The sequence below is a fragment of the Cydia amplana genome, chromosome 14 (genome assembly GCF_948474715.1).
Source record: "Cydia amplana chromosome 14, ilCydAmpl1.1, whole genome shotgun sequence".
Taxonomy (NCBI): Eukaryota; Metazoa; Arthropoda; class Insecta; order Lepidoptera; family Tortricidae; genus Cydia; species Cydia amplana.
The window spans coordinates 13,640,930-13,662,985 of NC_086082.1; the positions used below are offsets into that span (position 1 = coordinate 13,640,930).

The following is a 22,056-nucleotide window of genomic DNA, read 5'->3' on the forward strand; positions in this document are numbered from 1 at the left end:
CGATGTTATATAATTTTGAAGTAAGTATGTAAATAGATAGTTCTCTACAACGACTGTATCATTTTTTTTTTCGTTACACAGATGCTGTTCCCGACGTGATATCGTCGAGCAGCGTGTTCTACCAGTACCGGGAGGGCTTCAACAACGCCGTGCGGCGGAACGTACGCACCAAGGACTTGTTATAGCGAATGTATAGTTTTAAATCAACCTATGCACACCGCGTTTTGTTAACGCGCCGTTGACGCGCATTTGTATCGATACACACGCGATACGAAAACCGAATTCCTCGCTCATCAAAGGCGCGTTAAAAAAACGCGTTGGGCATAGATCCTTACATTTAACAAAAATCGTGTAACAGCAACCTTTACCTTCTACGAGTTTTGATATAAATACGCTATATTATGCGCGACTTGTTATAGCGAATGTAGCGTCAGGATAACTAATAATTAGTATTTAGTTATCATTTTTAGAATTATGAAACGGCAGTCTTTAAGTTTTACGTCTTGATAGTTAAATTTGTTTTGTTGCTACATTAATTTAATCATTCCTTCTACGTATTGTTTTAATGAACTAAAAAATTAAGATACGCTTGCTTTTTTAATTTGTTAGATAAGTATCAGACAGTGGCAGGTCCACTTTTTGGAGTAGGTATTTTATTCATTTTCGATGCAAATGATTGTTTATTATAAGCCACAATAATGTGCTATCACTGTAAAACTGTATCACTGAACTGGGTACAACAATGTCCACAACATCATTTTTAAAAGTAAAATAAAACCAATACACCAGATTACGTTGTTTCACTATACACCCAAAACCCCCCGCACACATAAAGTGCAAACTTGCATAGTTATCAATGTTTATTCGGTAGTAAATAGGGAACTTAGCTCGCCACCTGCGCCGCAACTTGGCGCATAAATCTTGGCTAGTTCTGCGGTTTACTGCGACGATCACCTGATACACTCACTTATGTGTAATCTTTAATCCCACCAAAAACATTTCATGTAAAGTGTTGCCAAGACTAACATGCGCCTATAGTTTTCACACTAAAAAGTTATCAGATCTCTAAATACCAAGACTTTTACTACTCCGTTAATCCTAACTGTACTTACAAGCTCTAACACTATAAAGCCTACATCTTGGTCCAACAATACAGTAGTAGTTATAGGCCTTTAGAGTTGTGACATCCATCAACATGATGAAACGAAATTAGTCAGATCTCGTAGTATAGATCCAGCTCTAACTCTATAGATCCATCATCTTGGTCTAACAGTACACCTTGGCCGTTTCATTTTTTCACACACAGACATGCTTCGTGGTGAACTTTTGTGACAGAAACGAAACGGCCAAGCTGTACTGTTTGACCTTGGGTAATGCTAGATTATCCAAGCCGAAACTACGGGGGTTCGAAAATACGACGAAACGTGCCGAGAAAAGATATGCACTGCCTTTTGTCTCGTCTTGGCGGGGGCACGGCCGTGCCACCAGATACGTATGTTCCCATCATAGAGATTTGGATTCGAATTAGAGTTGTGTTTTGTTTCATAGTAAACGGAGAACGTTACGGCACTACTCTAATTCGAATCAATGAAGATATCACGATATCAGTATTTGGACGAAACCTTCGCGTAATTAGCATAGAACTTCACTTACAGGTAAGTTCGTTTAATCTCTTATAATCCTGGGTTGCAATTTGAGTGTTACATAATTGACAAATAACATTATTTTGTTTTCATCACTTAAACACTGAGTAGTGGTTTCAGTTCACTTACCACGGTCGGTGCCCAACTTAAGTAGGGACCCAAGTTGCCATACTAATTGTATAGAAAAGGTGGATACTTATGCCAGGGAACCGACTGTACTAACTTATCTTCGTGTGACTACTTTACGAGAAGAAATGTACGAACTACTAACAAAATACTTAGATCACTAAATCACATACTTTTAATTTCAAGATCAAAATACTTGCATATTAAGCACAATAAAATATACGACATTGAGACAGACTGGAAAGTGCCCCCTTTCGAAAAAAAATCTAAATCGGTCCAGTCGTCCTCGACAAATCGGGGAACATCCCGATTCCGACGAATTGAGAACTTTCTACTTTTTGCATTCGTACAAAATATTCTAGAATTCCCCTTTCCAATGTTCAGAACTTTCTCATCCACCTTTCTTTTAATTGACACCTGTTCAAAAAACTCCCGCAAACTAATCACCACAATTGAGAAAGCATAACCCAAGTTTGTAAGAAACAAACCTTTTATTGCCAAACTTGGTTCATAAATACATCCCATAAAATCTAAGCATTTTCATTAGTTAATGAAAAATGGCTAAACTCCGAGATATACTGTTGTTCTTGCTCGAACAGTTGCAAAAATAACGTAAATCATTAGAAATAATGGGTTTCACGAAATGGACGACAGACTCGTAGGTAGCACAAAGTAATATTATATGTAGGTAGTAATGAGCGTAGTTATAAATTACAAGATGTCTACGTAAAGGCCAGAAGTAATTATATGATAAGTGTTTTTAACACATTCCCTGCCAACGGTTACCCGCTTTGTAGAGGAAAGCGTCTACGAACGGAGAACACGCCGAGCGGATTCGTTTAAGTTACTTTTTTTTATATCAAATTATGTAACTCTTGTATTACTCAGCCTCTTCTCTCTCTGTTTGTGTACATACCTTTATACCTACCTGAAAATCGTGGTCAGACGTCATATGGATAACATGCTTCCATGGGCTCGTTTGTAGACAGTTACTCTTGTGGAAAGCGGAAGCAGGGGGCCAATACCTGCGACATAAATATGTTCTTAAACGACACCTCGTCTCTTGCGGGATACCGACTGACTGCTGGGAGGGCATTGCATTACAAAGATCGGAATGGCGTTCTAGTGTTCATAAGAAAGTAGATCAGTTTGAGCAGCAGCGTCTGGAAGACCTAGATGCTAAGCGTCATATCCGCAAGACGCGACCTAAGCCCTCCTACACGTACCTACACTCGCAACTCAACTGCACAACTCCATTGCGCATCGTGTGACCGCTTGGAGGATATAATCAAACGGATGTCTGTAATTTTCTGTACAAAACAGTCTGCCGATTTTTGCGGGGGAGGGGAACGTCAAATGTATGCGTAACGTAAAAATAGCCATGTCAGATAAACGTCAGTCCATACATTGTGTATGACCATTGGCCGCCTATTTTCGACAGAGGGGAAAGCCTGTTAATGGCTACTCCGTTTAGTTGTATCCTCCAAGTGTGACCGCATCTTCAAGACAAAGTTTGGTTTTGCGAGCCACATTAGGGCATTTCATAATCCGGATAAGAATTGTTGATGGAATCGCCATTGCCGGATACGGCAAGGAAGGAGGAATTCCATGGGCTCCAGTTTGTAGACGGTTATATACGCTTACATACTTAAGTGTACGTTTGAGGACTTTCAATTCATAATTATTTAATAAATCTTTATACTAATTACGAATATAATCTATACGTCTTGTAGTCGATATATAGGTTAGGTACCACATAACAAATCATTTTACAAGTTCAAATGGTTATCTAATGTAACGCTTGTTATGCGTGGCAGGCCGCGTAGCCAACGTGCCAATCCCTTACGCTCCATAGCGATCGAAACGCAATTCTAACTATCGCACTAAAGGCCCCAGTACACAATGGGCCATCGCCGGCCACTCCAAGGGACGCAGCCATGCGGTAGAATGAGATAGCAATATCACTTGCTCCCTAACGCATAAATGCGTCCCTTGGAATGGCCGGCGATGGCCCATTGTGTACTGGGGCCTTAATATGTAAGAGTGATAGAGACACAAAGCGTTTTGTTGTCGAAGCGATTGTCAGCTTGGCTAGGCAGGCTGTGCAGCAAATCAGCATCATCTTGGCCTTATGTTGAAGCAAACTTAAGAAGAAAAGTTTTTCACTATAAATAACTTCTCTTTTGAATTATTTGCTGTTTTATTAAAAAATTGCATTGTCTTTTTTACTGACACTTAAGCCTTTATAAGGCAGAAGTGTATATTTATATTTATATTTACATGTATATTTCCCGCACGATTTTGAACTTTGTTACAAAGTGATATGGTAAAATTTTGTATAATTTCTGTCACCCTTATGCCTTATAAAGGGTTAACACGCCTTATGTGTTGAACCTTTGGACCGCTTTGTGTCATGTCCAAAAATATTACTTGTCACGTCATGTCAATATCATTGGTACAAGCTAACCAATATGAAAGCATGCGCGTGCTACGCGCTACGAGCGTATCCGATAACATGGGAAAAACCGTATGGAGCGAAAAGCGACTACGGACTGAGCACCCGCCTGGCGGTTCGTAATGCGTTAAAGGTTCTTGGCATTAAAAGGCACAGGTCAGGTGAAATTAGAAAACAAACAAAATCTCATGTACATAATAGTTTATTTTGCAATAATTAAAACAACTAGGTATTTAAATGTGCCTAAGGTACGTATATATTAAGTATAATATTTATATTATCATACAAGTACAGTCAGCCCCAACAATTCCACGGTTCGTGCATAGTGCAGTGGTCGTCTCCCGGCTCTCTATGTATGTACAATATGGGGCGGACTGTACGTCTACTTACAATACTATGTTATATGTATTGTATATCATAACTGTATTAACATTTGTTCCGAGTGGTAAGTATTATTGCAATATACATACGACTATAAAGAAAGACGGTTGCCACCAGATGTGTCAGGGCGGTAAGTGTTAAAAATATGAACGTGCACTTTAACGCTAATGAGTTAGAAATACAATAGAGCCTTGCGATTGTCAATACAATAGAACCTTGTTTATTCGTAATCTGGCCGTAACTGTCACTGTCGCACTATTAGTATGGGAGAGTGATAAAGCGATTCGATGGCGAAGGGCAAGCGATCGTCACCTTGGCTAGGCCGCCTGGTTCATTATTCTTTGTCGATAATTTTAGTAAACAATACAAAACAAGCGCCATGCACAGAACCAAGAAACCAACCAAGAATATAAGTTTTTAACCTTTTCAATGCTTTTCGTCCCATGCTAAAATGTGGCTTATACGCCAAATGGTTGCAATATGAAGAGCGAAAATAAACCTTATCTGTCAGCAGGAAAATTGCTTTGACAGCGTCCGTCATAGCCTTTTTAGTAGCTGTTGGCGTCATGGGCACGACAGCACTCGACCACTTTAGTGGCTCTTGGCGTTGAAAATGTTAATATGTGCATTGAAATTAATATTATATGCATATGCAAAGTACTTTGTAAGATCGAAGTTTATCGACATTTGAAAACTCTCCGTTCGTCTTGATCGTCATGCCTTTTTCTACCTACATAAGAACAGGCATAAGACCGATTTTTCAATGGACAGAACTGTTCTTTTAGCAGAAATGTTAAGTATAGTATCAAACATATAATACAATAATTATTATATTATTTTAAAAGTTATTTATTTACAAAACTACTTAACTACAGACACCGTACAAACATCGAGTCACTGAACAATAAAAATCACTGTTTTCATCAAATAAAATTTCCTGACGGAGTTTTTTAGTAAAAGTATTTAGTTAAATACAATATTATACACTATCTTTCATATTTCGTATTTGATGAAAACAATGACTGATTTATTTACATTTTTTCCTATATATTATATGACACATAGAAAAGAAATATTCACAACAGCTTTTGGTCGAATACTGCAATGGTATAAAAGTATTTACAAGAACTAAGTAAAAAATAATTCCAAATAGGTATAGGTTTTATATTTCTGTAATAACTAGGATTCCAACACACATACATTATAATAGGTAAATGTGATCTTACAATTTTTACGTCTAATGAAACAAAGTGTCATTCAAAGTGTTGCTTGCTATGTAAACAAACCGCCATATCGAAACTGTCTCTGAATGATGAATTTACTAGTGACTTTTGTTTACATAGCTAGCAAGACTAAATAATGACACTTTAAGTAGGTATTAACTCGGTTTGACACTGCAGTGCATCGTAATCCTTCTAATTATTATTTTACTTTCACAAATCTCATCAGCAATTCAGCATACTTACCCATTTATATATCTGATACTTGTTGTTACAATACAATTTGGCACTTACACTTTCAAAACGTGTACCTAGTTTAATTTGGTATAATGAAACACAATTACAGTATATAATGGAATGAGCAAAAAATATCCTAAGCTAAGGGTTATGGCACATAGTTTGGCATGACTAATGTAATGGCACAAGAATCCACAGTTTCCTCGATTATTAAGTTTACTTATACTTAAAATACATCTGAACACAACATTTTTTTTACTGTTGCACTGTATGGGTATTCGCAGTTGATATTACGAAATTTACGAACTTATTTACAGAGTCTGTCTTATCCTCAAGCGGCCTACCATACAATAAATATTGGCAGTCACATTTAAAACAATGGTATTAGAATTGAATTTGTTTTGTTTTAAAATCGAACGAAACAAACAAAAGCAACTCTGTTCTATTAACTCGTAATCTTATACCTTTAAACGAGCAATTCTTGTTTATTTATACATTTCGGGAATCTTGGCAACGGCTCTAACGGTTGCGATGAAATTTAATTGGTACCTATATATGGGAGTTTTCGGGGGCGAAATTGTCTTATCTCTGGGAAAACGCGCATTTTTGAGTTTTTATATGTATTCCGAGCAAAGCTCGACCTCCCAGATATTAATGATTTTCATTGGAGGTCATTTGTACTAGTAGGCATTAGGAGCGCGGAATGCAAGAGGTTATAACATTTGTTGATGTGTATTTATGAAATGAGTAGAGTAGGTATGTATTTATTTTAGATTATTTCCAAAATACCATAGTGGACCTGCATTACTTCACGAGCTAGTAGGTTTACTCGATGATAGCCTCGGCCAAATAACAAACAAACACAAACAAACACAGTAGACAAAGTTGTTTACGAATAATCATTTTACAATCTTTATTTGTGAGATTGTGGTTTTTAGAAGCCCATCTGGTATTAAATCTCTGTATTTCATGATCCATTCGACGACCCATTTTGCGTCATAAATTAACATAGGTACTATAAATTAGTTAATATCTTCCTACGCTTCTTCAGAACTCGTGTCCGACTGTTAGGGCCACTTGCACCATCGCTCTAACCCGGGGTTAAGCGGTTAAACCATTAACCTAATGTCAAATTGTACTGGTAGCCATGGTAACTCCAGGTTTCACCGGTTAACCCCGAGTGCAAATGGCTCTTAGGGCCACTTGCACCATTCACTAACCCGGGGTTAACCGGTTAAACCTGGAGTTACCAGTACAATTTGACACTGGGTTAACGGTTTAATGCGTTAACCCCGGGTTAGTGGGATGGTGCAAGTGGGCCTTACGGGTTTAGTCTACATTTTTCTGCGGCTCTGGGTGGTTTGGCGGCGGCTCGTGTGGCAACAGCGACATGGGCAGCGGCGGCAGGTGCAGCGGCAGCGGCAGGAGCGCCCGCGACTGGAAGCTGGCCAGGGAGTGCAGCAATGCTGCCGAGTGCTCGTGGGCTTTACGCCGGAGCTCCGCCACGCTGGTTGAACGGGCTTCCTCTTTGGGACAGCAGGGGCAGGGGGCGCCCCAACCTGAGGGAAATATGAGAGTTTAGAGATAAAACGACCAGCTTAAAAGAGAATTAATACGTTTGGTTAAGCGCAGCTTTACGTTAAATCTGTACATACACAGCCAATACAAAAACATTTAATTTTATACGATCTTCATGCTTTTACAGAATACAATTGTATTAAAGATGTTATTCCGGGAGAAAATATATTCAGCTTAGGTGACAAGCCCGTTGTATCAGGGGTAACTCCCTCTGGAGTTAGAAAAAAATCGTCTACCTCTGTAGACGATTTTTTTTCTACACGACTGCTTTCACAACTTGATTATCTCCCTCATACTCTCTAGTTGTCCGAGGCAGTGGATTCATGTTTCATTAACATCTCCGATTATATTCTGCTTTGCATCCAGCTCTGTAAGCTCCCTACTTTGCCTATGCCTAAATCAGACTACGTTAGGAGTTCCCAACTGGCGTGAAGTGGTAAGTATACCTACAGGAAAAAAAACCCGACTGTCGTGGCTTCCAACCTCCGTGGCGACCTGACATAGACCAACTGACTGACTGGCAGATTAAATACATATTTGGAACTACGGACATTTAAATTCAAAATTAAACATAACAACGACACGCAAAAATACCAGTTCACAACGGACAGCCACCAAGATCAGACAGACAGTTCACCGACGAATTGAGAACCTCCTCCTTTTTTGAAGTCTGTTAAAAATGTGGGGTTGGCTTGTGTCAGAGACTAAGATTACTTTGAAATAGTGTGTAGCAGGGATGTTGCGAAGATCCGCATCCGCATCCGCAACCGCGGAACTTCCGCATTATTTTCAACATCCGCATCCGCATCCGCATCCGCATGAAATCGATGCGGAGCTTATGCGGATGCGGATGTCGAACAAGTCGGCCCAGGAACGTCTTAGCGGCGGCGTAAGTGCTAGGTAATTTCGTCATTACCTATAACAAAATCGTCTAGATCCAGAAAAGTCGGCCAAGTTACTGTTTATTAAATATGACGCACCTATATTCTTGCTCAAATACTAAACGTTACGTTTTTTTTTTAATAAAAAAAATACTAAAAATGTAATATTTGACGTTTTCTAAGTACCTATTCTTGACATCCGCATCCGCATCCGCATCCGCGGATGTGAGCCTTTAAATATCCGCATCCGCGGATGTCAAAAAATCTGCATCCGCAACATCCCTGGTGTGTAGCTCTTACCTTTCAAGCTGGGGAAGAAGGGTTGCGACAGATGGTTGAGGTGCTGCGAGAGGTGGCTGAGGTGCGGGGGGAGGAACAGCGGCGGCGCGGGGGGCGCGTCTCCCGCCGCCGCAGGCGATGCTCGGTAGGCGCTTGAACTGGAACAATAAAGAAAAATTCAATACAATATGTAAAACAGTATTTAAATTAGAACATATATGTAATTTATGAAATTATAAGTATGTTTAATTAATTGAATGAAATTTTAATCTTGCGTGAAACAAAGACATATTAAATATATTAAACACACTTACACATGACACTTACGAAGTGAAACATGTCGAGCGTTTTTCGACTTAAAATACGTGAGTGACCCGTTTTTAATATATTTAATTGAATGAAGATTATGTGAATGCTACTTTTGATAGGTTACACTGGACCCGCTTGGGTACTACGCGAATTCCACGCCACCCAACCACGATACCCAATCAAAGTCTAAGGGTAGCATTCCATTTCTGACCGCAGCTGCACTACTGGTAGTGAACGCGTCGCTGTCACTGTCAATTTCTATAGTATAATGAACAATAGTGCAGCTGCGGTTGGAAATGGACTGTCACCTTAAGAAACCAATTAGGTATACCTATGTGACGTTATCTATGAAAAGGGACCTTATTGTTGATGGCGGTTACGCCATTATTAACGATGCTCCGATATAAATACAATGCCGCGCGACGCTGTGCGGCGTAAGCGCCATCGACAATAAGGTCCCTTTTCATAGATAATGCCCCATATAATCATTTATAGGTACATCTGGGTCGGTTCATTTCACAGGTAAACTTTGGATGTCTTAGAGGTAGACATATAGCCACTATTGGCGTCAAAATCGTAATATTTTCTAGAGGTACCTACAACACCTCTTGTGGTACTTTTTATTTTTTTCGTTCACAATGCGATTGAGTTGGCACCTCAGTCATACTTTCTGCCAATTATATTTTACACAGAAGTAATGATGGTCCAGGTTGTACCTAAGTAATAATGATACGTATTGATAGAGTTGGTTTTGAATGAATTTTTTCAGGTTTCATAAAATCATTTTTTTTGTCAGTTCTAAAGTTTCTAGCTACCTGAAAAAGTTAACCAAATCTCTGAATAATGCGCCTAGCGATGCCCTCATAGAATATGCAGGCTTCTTTAAATCTGGCCCAATCTGCAGCGATCGATGCAAGGGCTGTTTTCCCGAATCGCGAGGGCGCGACACCCCGTGGGCAGCCAAGCGGGCCGGCCACGCCTTGTGACAAGTCACGGCAAGGAAAATGCTTAGACTGACGATGTATCTGTCCTTGTGAGATTGATATAGGATCTAATTTCGCTTGGCCTGAGTAACAATCGCTTTTTAACCAAATCAAAGCATAGTTACTTAAAATGGTAGGATGTTTGTAAGTCGTTTGATAAACCTAGCATATATTTAGAAGATCCGAATCGAGGAAATCCAATCCAAAAAGCGTTCCAGCGTTTAAGGGAGAGAGGATGACCCTCGTTCCGGGTCTTTCCTGATGCAGAGGCTGTCCATCGCGGCTCAGCGTGGCAATGCGGCGTGCGTGATGGGCACCTTTGCGTCTGGAAGGGCGCGGGACGAGTTGTTTGACTGAGTTATGGCCTTGTTGAGTTTAGTTTTAATTTAGTTTATAGTTAACTTTAATGTATTTTTAATGTAAATTTGTTTTCTTTTCTTATTATAAGTATAATAAATATTTTTAAATCTTGGATTACATTTAATATCCAAAAATATAATAAGTCAACTGGTTGCTTATTGTCATTTCTTTTTTTAAAGAGTTCCATATTTCATTTTGGAATTTTTAATGTGTTTGAATGCATTTTTATTTCTAAAGTGCCGATCAGAATTAACACAAATATAATATATCCTAACTTAACTTTCTACATGACAGGTACTCGTACCTTTTTCAAGAATGAAAAAATAGTGTTGATATAATATGCATTCAGACAAATTGAGTGAATGATGATGTTCGCAAAAGGTACATCGGAGAAATAAAACCTGTAGGTAAATAAACCTACCTACTACTTACTACGTACCTACCTACAGAACTACGGGCATTCTTATAAATAACGATTTAAGCTAAAAATGTGGTAATCATAGTATGAAATGTCATTTTAGTCTACCGAATAAAAAAATAGACTTTTAGGTACCTATCCTAATTAACTAATTACGTTTAAGCAATTACACGGGCTCGCATGCAACTCATTAGCGCGGTGACGCGATTATCGCGCGCTAATTGCAAATACCTACCGCGGCATGTAATTACGCCAATATTGGTTTTAACTTTAAACCGATCAACTAATACGGTTTCGGTTAGCTGTTCCGTATTCATACAGTCGATAGGCAGGAAATTTACAGCTGTACTAAAAGTTACACATATTAGTAATTGACAATTGACATAATCATTTATTTACAAACAAGATATATACAGTGGTATTACTAAAAGGAAAAATTAAAAACTAGCTTAAATCTAAAATAGGCCCTTGAGGCATTGTACCAAGGATGCTGGCGACATTTCCTCGCTGTATCGCAATGCTGATATACGTTGTGCGAGGTAGCCGCCAGCTACGTCACGTCAACCAGACGCTTCGCGATTTCTGCGAACAACTTATGCGCGCTGGGAGCCCATGGACCTAGATTAGCAATTTAAATAATTTTGCCCAGCCGTGAGATCTAACATTAGTAATGAAATGCTCCAATTTTCGTGCAGTCGTATAATTTCTTCATTTCTTAACTGCTGCACGACCAGCAAAGGTGATGTTTTCTCCATTCTCCAAAGCCGTAAAGGGGGCTCTTACAAAGCGAATAAGCACGCGCTTCCCAAACTGGGCAAAGGCCAGAGCCATGGTGAAATAATTGGCAAGCAAGCAAGTGATCCGGTTAGCCCGCTGACGCTGCAGACAATGAAATAACGGCGAGGTGTCGCGCCGCTCGCCCATTCCCTTAGTGCATACTTGATGAGTGGATGGAGGGTACGAGCGAGAGCGGGAGCGTGTGCGTGAGCATGTTACATATTGAATAATCCATTTAAAGTGAGAAAGGTCGGATATATTTCCATTTAGTATGATTCACCAAGTGGTGCGTTCTGAATGAAAGCGCATGAGTCACTATAATCAAAATACCCAAATCGATGTGTGTGTGTGTGTGTGTGTGTGTGTGTGTGTGTGTGTGTGTGTGTGTGTGTGTGTGTGTGTGTGTGTGTGTGTTTTCCAATGTAAAATGAACCGTAAACTGCTAATGAATCAATTTCCTTGACTGTACAGCCAGCAATACTATTCGCTTAGCATACAATAGTACATTACATGCATACCTAGGGAGGTGAATTCGTAAATGCTCCAGATCGCAGGTGTTTGTGTAAATATAAAAATAATAAATATGCGATCTGGGGCTTTACGAATTACCGCCCGTGGTTTGTATAAAGTTGTACGTTGGTTGTAGTCTTGCCTTGGCCAGGAAGTGAGATTTTCTTCTCGCGTTCTTTTCTATGCAGGGGGGGTCACTTTTCTCTGCAGCTGACTGTACCTACACCTCATGATATAAGTAAATATGAGTATGGTAACTTACTAATTAATTACTCGCTCCTAGCTCGCAGCTTGGACCACACCGGGCCACGAGCCAAATTAAATGTGTCGCCTTTAAAGCACTTTGATTTTATCTTTCATGCCGGCTTCGATGTTGTTCCATTTATTGCATTTGCCTTTGAGGTAAAGAGCTTGTTAAATGTATCACGTGAAGTGCGAGGGCTTTCATGTCGGAATTTTAAAAGTTGATATAATTTCGGATAGGTATGTATATTAAGGCTGATTTTTGTGTATCGTGGTGTGAGTTAAATATAAAATATGGGAATTCAGGAAAAGTTAGGTAGGTTTTATAAAGGCCCTAACATACTTTTCTAAGCATGTTTTATGAGTAGTATTGTTAGTTTTATTTGAATATCTAATACCTATATATTTTCTATTCTAGAGAATAATTTATACTAATTATTCTGAATAATTAATGTTTTAGAGGATACAAGTACCTACTAAATTGATTCGTTGATTAACTAAATAAATAAGTACTGAAACTAGTTCCGAAAGATTATTAAAAAGCTGTCGAAACGATTCCTACCGTTTTTATAATTAAAATAATATTTGAGCTGTATATAGATGAAAACCAGATAAGGCACAGAGCGACAGCTCCAAGCTACCTAAGTAATTATAAAACCTTATTATTAAATCCATTATCATCTCAAAATTCGCACTCACCAAACGTCAAAATGCAAATCTCGTGCGTTCATTTATTAATCAAAACTACTAAAGGACATTAAGGATCAAATTGATTCCCTTTGTGAGTCGCAATTCAATTCGCCTGAATATTCATATTAGCTCCTCAAGGCGGTAGATGTCGCTGAAACCAATTAGTGCGGACGGTTCGTTACGTTCGCGGCTGGACCTAAGTACCTACCCGGCTGGAATTGAATTTTATAACTAAACTAGCGACCCGCCCCGGGTTCGCACGGGTTAACAAATTATAGATAAACCTTCGTCTTGAATCACTCTATCTATTAAAAAAAACCGCATCAAAATCCGTTGCGTAGTTTTAAAGATCTAAGCATAGAGACAGACAGACAGGGAAGCGACTTATTATTATACTATGTAGTGATGTACTTGAATAGAAAGAAAATGAGTAATTTATCACAATACATTGGAAATTTTACAAATATCTGGGAATAATAAAAAAATACAGTTTTTAAATTTTTATACTTTAAATGCCTTAAAGTAACTTCCAAATAGGAAAAAAATAATGATACCATTCGATTCCTTACATTTTATTTAAAAAAATATTGTATGGCAACCATATACATAAACGCAATATTTCACCGACAAAATCGCAATTACCTTGTTTTCCATAACGTTAAGGTGACAGTCCATTTCCAACCGCAGCTGCACTACTGTTCATTTTACTATGGAAATTGACAGTAACAGCGACGCGTTCAGTACCAGTAGTGTACTGTACGCGTCGCGACCTTTAGGTACATGGTGACGTCATATTGCCATTTTATATGAAGCGTTTCGTCGGTAAAGTGCGGGTGCCAGACTTTGACCATCATTTGTGACTTTTGTATTGCTTTAAGACAATGGGTCCCATACAGACATTTGATCCTCAAAACAAACCTGATCGACTGATACCATTCATAAAAACTTGTGAAATACCCTATTGCTGTGGAAACAATTTACTGACTATATTTCGTTATTAAGTATTAATCATTATTTTTAGTGACTTATAGTGGGTTTTTCACTTATAAACTAACGCATACAGGTGCAAATAAGCTGCACGGCGAGCAATGTCAAGTCAATACCAAACAACCCCTTTTTTATCAGTTAAGTACCTATTATTACTCGTAGACCTTAGTGCAATTCGCTAGCACCAAGCTCAAGTACGAAAAAGTTGCACGGGTAAGTGGTATCAAAATGAATTTAATTTCAGTTTAGTACCACTTGTTATCAACAACCTTCGAACCTACCACACGTAGCGTCTACGAACTTATTTCGCTACGCAGCGGAATAATGGTGCTACGGCGTAGCACGCGCAATTTCGAACCTCGAATCAACAAGGGGCCGTATTCAGAAACGGTAATTTAATATTGATAATAATGACAGTTCAATGCTAGTTTGTCTCACTTGTACACAGGTGCATGTACTGTACCTACACTAGAGCAAGCACGTACAAAAGCTCTTTCTCATGTCAAAATACAATCAACATTTAATTAAAACGTTCCAGATTTAACCAACTAACATACTACAGTTTAACCTTGTATTAACGGTTAACTCCGTGTTAGTTAGCTAATCCGGGAACGCGCAAGTGGCCCTTACAGTCTCATTATTATTTTTAATTGAATTGAATTGAAAATATTTATTTCAGATTCCATATTTGTTAGTATAACATAGGAATAATGTTAATTTTTCTAAATAATATAATACTACAACTATATGTACATACCTAAACTATTTTCTAAATTTAAGAAATCCTATAACTTGGCGAATCCAATGCGCCAGTATAGGATTCTCAAGCCTCTCTGCAATGACCTCCAGAATGCTGTTGGTACTGCCCCTAAGCCTGCCCATCATCGAGACGATTCTCTTTCGCATGACTGCGTAAAAATCGTCTGTACATGGGCCTCAGCGAACATGCGCGATGCACTACACCATGTCGGCAGCCTAACCTTTATTTTGACACGCCCATAACCAAGCGTCTCCAATCTGATTAATTCTAAAAGTTCTCAGCCAACTTGGGTTGATTGTCGACTATGCTTACTTAATAGCATAGTTTACTTCACACACTATCCCAATCTAATTGGCCGCCTTTGAAGCCCCGTGAATAAATGATCAAATATAGCGTAACGGAATACACACTTGCTACAAATGAAAATTAATTATGTATGGTGATAAATTGACAGTAATTACATGCAGGGGCGCTGTTCTGTCGCTTAATTTGAAAAGGGTGTATGTCATGTCAAGTTTGATTGGTTTATACGTCATGCGGTGATGGGGATGTGAGATTATGTCGTGACGGCGTCGGTAAAGGGTTTAGGCATGTTTCCTTGGAAGATTATGATTATCTTATTAATATGGAGGCATATTTGACGACATTCGGTAATTTGGTAAGATAACTACAATCTTATGCAAAATAAAGTTACTGCTACAAAATAGGTCATAATTAATGTCGTTTAGAAATAGTCGCTCAGAAGTGTTTCGTAAAGAGTGCAATTTTCATCACACATGGCTATAAATGGTGCTATTTCACGCAGCGGGAGAAATCACAAAAATATCCCTGGGGAGATAAATATTTTTGTAAGCATATAATATAACTTAGTCACATTTGAATACCCAAATCTAGTCTTCAATTCACTTCAGCCTGTGGTTGTCGTGAATCTATAGACTCTCGTTTGCAATATTTCACTTACCCCCCTCGTTGGACAATGTACTATTGCTACTTACAGCATTATGAAACTTCCCCGCCGCTATTGTAGGGTTTTTGGTATTTAGCATACCTATTTAAGGCCGTGCATCGAAAAATAACAGGATCTTAGAAAGGTGGCAGTGGCTAGCCCCGGAAACAAACAGTAGTGATTTTCGGATATATGTTTCTTGACTATATGATAAGACATTTCGTAGTAGTCGAAACACGAATGCTTAAAATTTTCTCGATAGAAAATAAATCCAAACTTACGTGTTCATTTTTCGGTTTTAGCTTCGTGCAACTAGAAAACACATCCATATCCAGCACAACCCACCTTACAGCAAAGGTTTTCATCTCGTCTTAACTTTCAAAGAACTAAATATTAACTTATTATCCTTTACCGATGGATTTATTATCGATTTTTGATTTTATGAATTCAACAGCAAACGCCCATTTTACGCAGTTCCGTTTCTCTTTCTGTCATGCGTCAAAGTCATAAATGCATCCTTTATGCCAGTAATGTTAGATGGCCGTCGTGCCTCAAAGAGGTAAGACCTATGTCACTTCGCGCAGCGCTCCGAATTACGTAAAATGTTAATATCCAATAAACGTTGAGTCGTAACTCCATTGAGTAGTAACGGAATCGGAGGTAAACCTATGATGGTGCCTTCTTACAGGCCTATACGTTACGCATGTGTGCGTGTTTGCTTAGCTACGTCATGCTACGTCGAAATCTATACCTACTCTTTGTCAGTTACAACGGGTTAGGAAATTTCGACAGATATTGAAATGTATCGGTAGCTGTTTGGTATTTAGCCATCAGAATCTAAGCGTAACTTTTTGCTTTATTTTTGTTTGAAAATAAAATATCTATAAGAATACTTTTTTTCTATTGTAATGATAAAAATAAAACTAGTATGTTTCATACTCAAATAATTTAAAATAATTGAATAAATATTAAAAACTAATTGATATTACTCGTTTTAATTATTATATTATTAAGTTTGTTTGTATAAAATATTTTATTTCAATAATACGAAAAGTTATTATATTTAAGTACCACTAAAAAAGGTCTCTACTTACAAAAACTCACTTGCACGGGCCGGGGTTCGAACCCGTGACCTCCGGTTTGAAAGTCGCACGCCACTACAATTTCACATAAGTAATTTACAATGACATGATACCGTGGAAAAAGTGAATATTACAATGTACTGTGTTACTATCATTTTATAGTTTATTTTGGCTTGACAAGGAGGAATGAGAAAAACGTGCAGAGCGAGAGGATTAAATCTCTCTGTCCCTTTCTTAAAGTAGCCAATCCTAATTATGACATCTGTTTTGATATTAATTCTTTCAACATAATTTGTCGATGTTCTTTTTTATATCATCGAGAAAGATTTTTATTTAAAAAATGTGTTGAATTTATATGTTTTATTTATGTTTTTTTGGCATAAATTTCATTACTTTTGACAAATTTTGATTGTGATGACAAACGATTTGATGTGATGTGTGAAACGAACCATGTGATCAACGATTTATCTAATAAAACTTCATTTAGTCGAAAAAAATAGTTGTCTACTACCGGGTGGAAAAAAATTATGGGCCCTGGAGGGAAAGTGCCTTAAAACCTTAAGTTTGCTCATTTTACTTAAATGAAACATTATTGTTTTTTAAAGAAACAACTGCAAGATTTTTGAAGTGAAAACTTCTTTAGCGGCGCTAGGCACTTTATGAGGTGGGGAAAAAATGATAAACTCGAGACAGCGTAAGGCGATCATGTGACCGTAAGGTTTAGATGGCATTTAAATCAATAAAGAAAAACTCAATGACATTACATGAAAAAGGTTATAATCTTGTACGGGCTGAAATACGAGGATCTCACAGTATTATAACTATATATCACTCAAATATAATTCAATAAAGCTACATCTTGATGAAATCGCTAATAAAAGTGAACTCTAGTACTGGTGAATAAAACTCAAAATATCATGACCAAATAAATAAATTATTATAATTAATAAATTTGATTTTCGAATTTTAAACAAGCTCACTGACCAGCAATTTCGGAACCAAAAGTTTTCAATAGAAAGGAGGATGGGTCAATTATACATAGTGCTGCAGACATTTTGGACTAGTCATTGAGTTTTCACTTCTGTCGGCACTCCCGGAATGCAACACGTTGTTTTTTTTTAAATTCGCTTAATCGCGCCCGGGAATCGAACCTACTTTTTCCACACTATTAAAGAACACAAATGCTTTTCTTCTGGTAACTTAAATGTTCTATCTATCTTGGTGATATGTCAATGCAATCAAATAATCTGAAAAAATAATAATAACCCAATTTATGAATTCCGTTCCTTCAGAAAAATGCGAAATGTACGTACAATTTTTAGGGATATCGTACTTTTCCCAGAGACAAATTTAGTTGGCTAAGACACATTTTCACTGATTTGGGGTCTGTACTAAAAATCTAACATAATATGATAAGGACTTAATCGTTTTAAGCTCAAGAGTGAGTTTTCCTAAAGCTTTTTCTAAAAATTATGTCTTTATTAACGTTAGGAGTGCACTGCAGCATGTCAAATGTATGCCAAAATGTCAAGGGAGAGAACAATAAATTAAGTTTAAATTCCACTTCCACTCATCAGCAAAGTGATATAAGTATATCAGCAGTTTAAAGTTATTTTAGATTACAAAATTAGCGCATCAAAAAAATCAAAGTGCATAGAAAAAAAGTCTCCTGAGTCATAATAAAATTGATGTCTCTTGGGTCACCAGAAAAGTCACCAGGGAGAACGATGACCCAAATCACATTTAAAAGAAAATGTAAATTTTGTGTACTACCTACGAACATTTTTCAAAAAACTATGTTTTTATAACATATTAGACCCAGGATAGATCTAATACCTCTTTTCGTACCCCGGATAAAATGGTCGGCGACTAAAAAAGTAACTGAAACGTTACGTTATTAGGTTCACGATGCCGCGTTGTACCCTTGCCTTCGTTGCGATATGTTTGGTAAGTCAGGAGACTTAAAAAATGAGCCATGATTTTGGGACATATTAACAAATATTTTTTTGAATATATATTAATTTTAGCGGACTGTAATAATTTACCAGTTAAATTAGATGTAAATACCTTTTTAGTTAATCGTTAATATGATATATTAGTAGCAGTAAAACACTTTATTGTACAAAAAGACATATAAAACATGAAAAAACACACATCCTTCGTATATGGAAGAATATATTTTTCACACTTATAAGTAAAAACCAAAACCGATACGCGATTGGGATACGCTCTTTTTGTATGGGATAAAAAAAAATTCTCCTGGGTCACCAAGAAAAATCGACATATTAAAATAATTCAGTTCGTTTTTAAGTTCTAGTCAGATTGACTTTTTGGTTATTTGAGATAAATTACAATAACGCTTAGATTTGAAAAACATGATTTTCTATTTTGTTGCGATCGACCCGGGTAATAAAAATACGGCGAATTTGAACTTTTGTTTGTTGTCGTTGTAAAATGTATTAAAAAATAATGTAGGCACCCCTGACAATTGAAATTCAAAATTATCCAGAAAAAGCGGCCAAGTGCGAGTCGGACTCGCCCATGAAGGGTTCCGTATTTAGGGGATTTATGACGTATTAAAAAAAAAACTACTTACTAGATCTTGTTCAAACCAATTTTCGGTGGAAGTTTGCATGGTAATGTACATCATATATTTTTTTTAGTTTTATCATTCTCTTATTTTAGAAGTTACAGGGGGGGGGGACACACACATTTTACCACTTTGGAAGTGTCTCTCGCGCAAACTATTCAGTTTAGAAAAAAATTATGTTAGAAACCTCAATATCATTTTTGAAGACCTATCCATAGATACCCCACACGTATGGGTTTGATGAAAAAAAAATTTTTGAGTTTCAGTTGTTCTAAGTATGGGAAACCCCCAAAAAAAAAATTTTTTTTTCTATTTTTGTGTGAAAATATAATGCGGTTCACAGAATACATCTACTTACCAAGTTTCAACAGTATAGTTCTTATAGTTTCGGAAAAAAGTGACTGTGACATACGGACGGACAGACGGACAGACAGACAGACAGACATGACGAATCTATAAGGGTTCCGTTTTTTGCCATTTGGCTACGGAACCCTAAAAATGAGTGTTTCAAAAAGGCACCCTGTATTCCTTACATACCTAAATAATCTCTTATTCAATAAAACATATAATTACTAAACACTGTGATTTATTTCAAATAAATGCAAATCGATCGGATAAAAGATATTAATACCTACCTATACAACAATGAATACGAGTACAGTCAGCTGCAATAATATGTTACACACCGAAGGCCGTTTTGCGGTAGATCATGTTAGATCTTATTTGTAGAGCCATAAGAGCGTGTCACATATTTTTGCGGCCGTCGAAGAGTAACATATTATTGCAGGTGACTGTACCTATGAAAAATTCGAGGGTTAATAAAAAGCATTTCAACCAAAGCATTTATAATAATAACGACCATGGACGCCTGCAACCCCAGGGTTATTGTAACCCCATAACAATAAGGTTGAAATTTGCATTTAGTGACCGCAAAGTCAGGTGAGCGTAATCAAGTAAATCTGTTTTCGTCATATTTTATCAAAAATAATCTCTTTTCTGTTCTTGTGCTATTTTCTTATTATCAATACTCTTAACTTATATGCTATATACGCTGCTGCTTCTATGATGTTAACATCTTCCAAAACAACAATAAATATGCAGGTTTATGAATTAATTATTTTATTGTTTGCTATTATGAACAAGTAACAACGCCATCTGTTTCAATTTTTTCCGAATTTAAGTTTCTGGCCGACCGCAGCGACCACGTATAATGGTAGTTAACTTCTGTAACGTTAGATGGTGCTAAAAGGTCACACAAACTTCACGTGCGGCGCGAAGCGTTTCCATGTGTGCGTGTTAGCGGGGAGGGAAGAACTAGCGGGCGTGGTTTACGAAGCGCCAGACGCGGCTGCAGTAGGCCCTTAATTCGTTTTTAAAGTTACGGGTAGTTTGAAATAAGACCTAGCATACCTACTTAATAAGTTTTTAAAGTTAAGGGTAGTTTGAAATTGAAGACTTATTGGTTGGGTATAAAAAGAAAGACACTTGGCGGACAGCTCTCTTTTGGTTGTTGAGTCCTGCTAGCGAACGGTTGTCATAAGACGAGATTATTGTGAATTGGAATAAGACAAGAAAATAAATGATAAATATCTTCAAGGTGTTATTATTTTTACACTTCAGAAGTGTGCAGAACGTAAGTACACGCCTACTGCTATTACTTATTGATTTAGTGAGATAACTGATAACATGACCCTTATTCTGAGCTTGGAGATAATTAACTATACGAAATTCTAATGGATTACGTAAGAAATATGGTACTGGTAACATTTTTATTTAATTTAAATGAGTACCTGCATCATTTATTAATAATATTATGATGATTATGATTATAGGCTATCTAATTGCATATCAGTTAAACTTAGGTTAGTTTGACCCATAAATGTAATTAAATGGACATAATATCAATGTGTAATCATAAGAATATATGCGTCAGTTTGTCGAGAATTCAAAGTATTTAACCACCATGCCACCGACAGCTAGGCATAATAATGTTCAGTTAACAAAATCAAGTACACGTGTTCTTCTTAATAAGTAGATACGTGACTGTAGTTATTAACTTCTTTGCTACTTACTTACCCACACACATGTGGGAATTAGGCAGAATATATCAACACGTGGGTCTTGATATGTGTTGGTTGGAGTATTCAAGGGTGCCTTAATTTTCATTATTTCTTCACTACGGCGCATAGTTTCAGAGATAAATTGATATTTATGATTTATAACCAGGTCTCGCAATTTAATTGAAGATTTTGAGTTTTGATTTTGATCCTTAATGTTAAAATTTGTGGAATATAAGTAGATGGCTTACTATGCAAACGGGGCATTGAATTTTCAGTCATTTTTTTTGCTACGACGCATAGATTAAACATTATTTTGTCATATAATTCCTTTATAGTTTATAAGGTATTATGATATAGTATATAGGTATATGTAACACCGGATACTTTTACGTTTCATGCCGAGTTGTTGGAGAATATGGCTGACGATGACTCATGATGATCAACGGCGCTTGCGAACACCAGAAGCCTCGGTCTTCGCGAAAGGGAATGTAGCTGGAATAACAGCGGCAGTGAAAAAGGAATCCAGACCGAAGCAGAGTCC

At 37.4% G+C, this 22,056-nt stretch overlaps 2 protein-coding genes across 2 annotated transcripts in view; one reads left to right on the forward strand and one right to left on the reverse strand.

The window, feature by feature from the left end:
• Positions 1-261, forward strand: part of LOC134654229 (chromosome transmission fidelity protein 18 homolog) — a 65,061-nt gene extending 64,800 nt beyond the window's left edge. The window contains exon 18 of the mRNA XM_063509699.1: positions 82-261. Coding sequence (XP_063365769.1) covers positions 82-185 — 104 coding nt within the window. The 3' untranslated portion in view covers positions 186-261. The remainder of the gene's footprint in view (positions 1-81) is intronic.
• A 7,128-nt stretch (positions 262-7,389) lies between these two features.
• The window catches only part of LOC134654361 (dorsal root ganglia homeobox protein), a 114,908-nt gene continuing 100,241 nt past the window's right edge, over positions 7,390-22,056 (reverse strand). Inside the window, exons 9-10 of the mRNA XM_063509825.1 lie at positions 8,822-8,958; positions 7,390-7,621 (exon numbers count right to left, since the gene is read on the reverse strand). Coding sequence (XP_063365895.1) covers positions 7,392-7,621; positions 8,822-8,958 — 367 coding nt within the window. The 3' untranslated portion in view covers positions 7,390-7,391. The remainder of the gene's footprint in view (positions 7,622-8,821; positions 8,959-22,056) is intronic.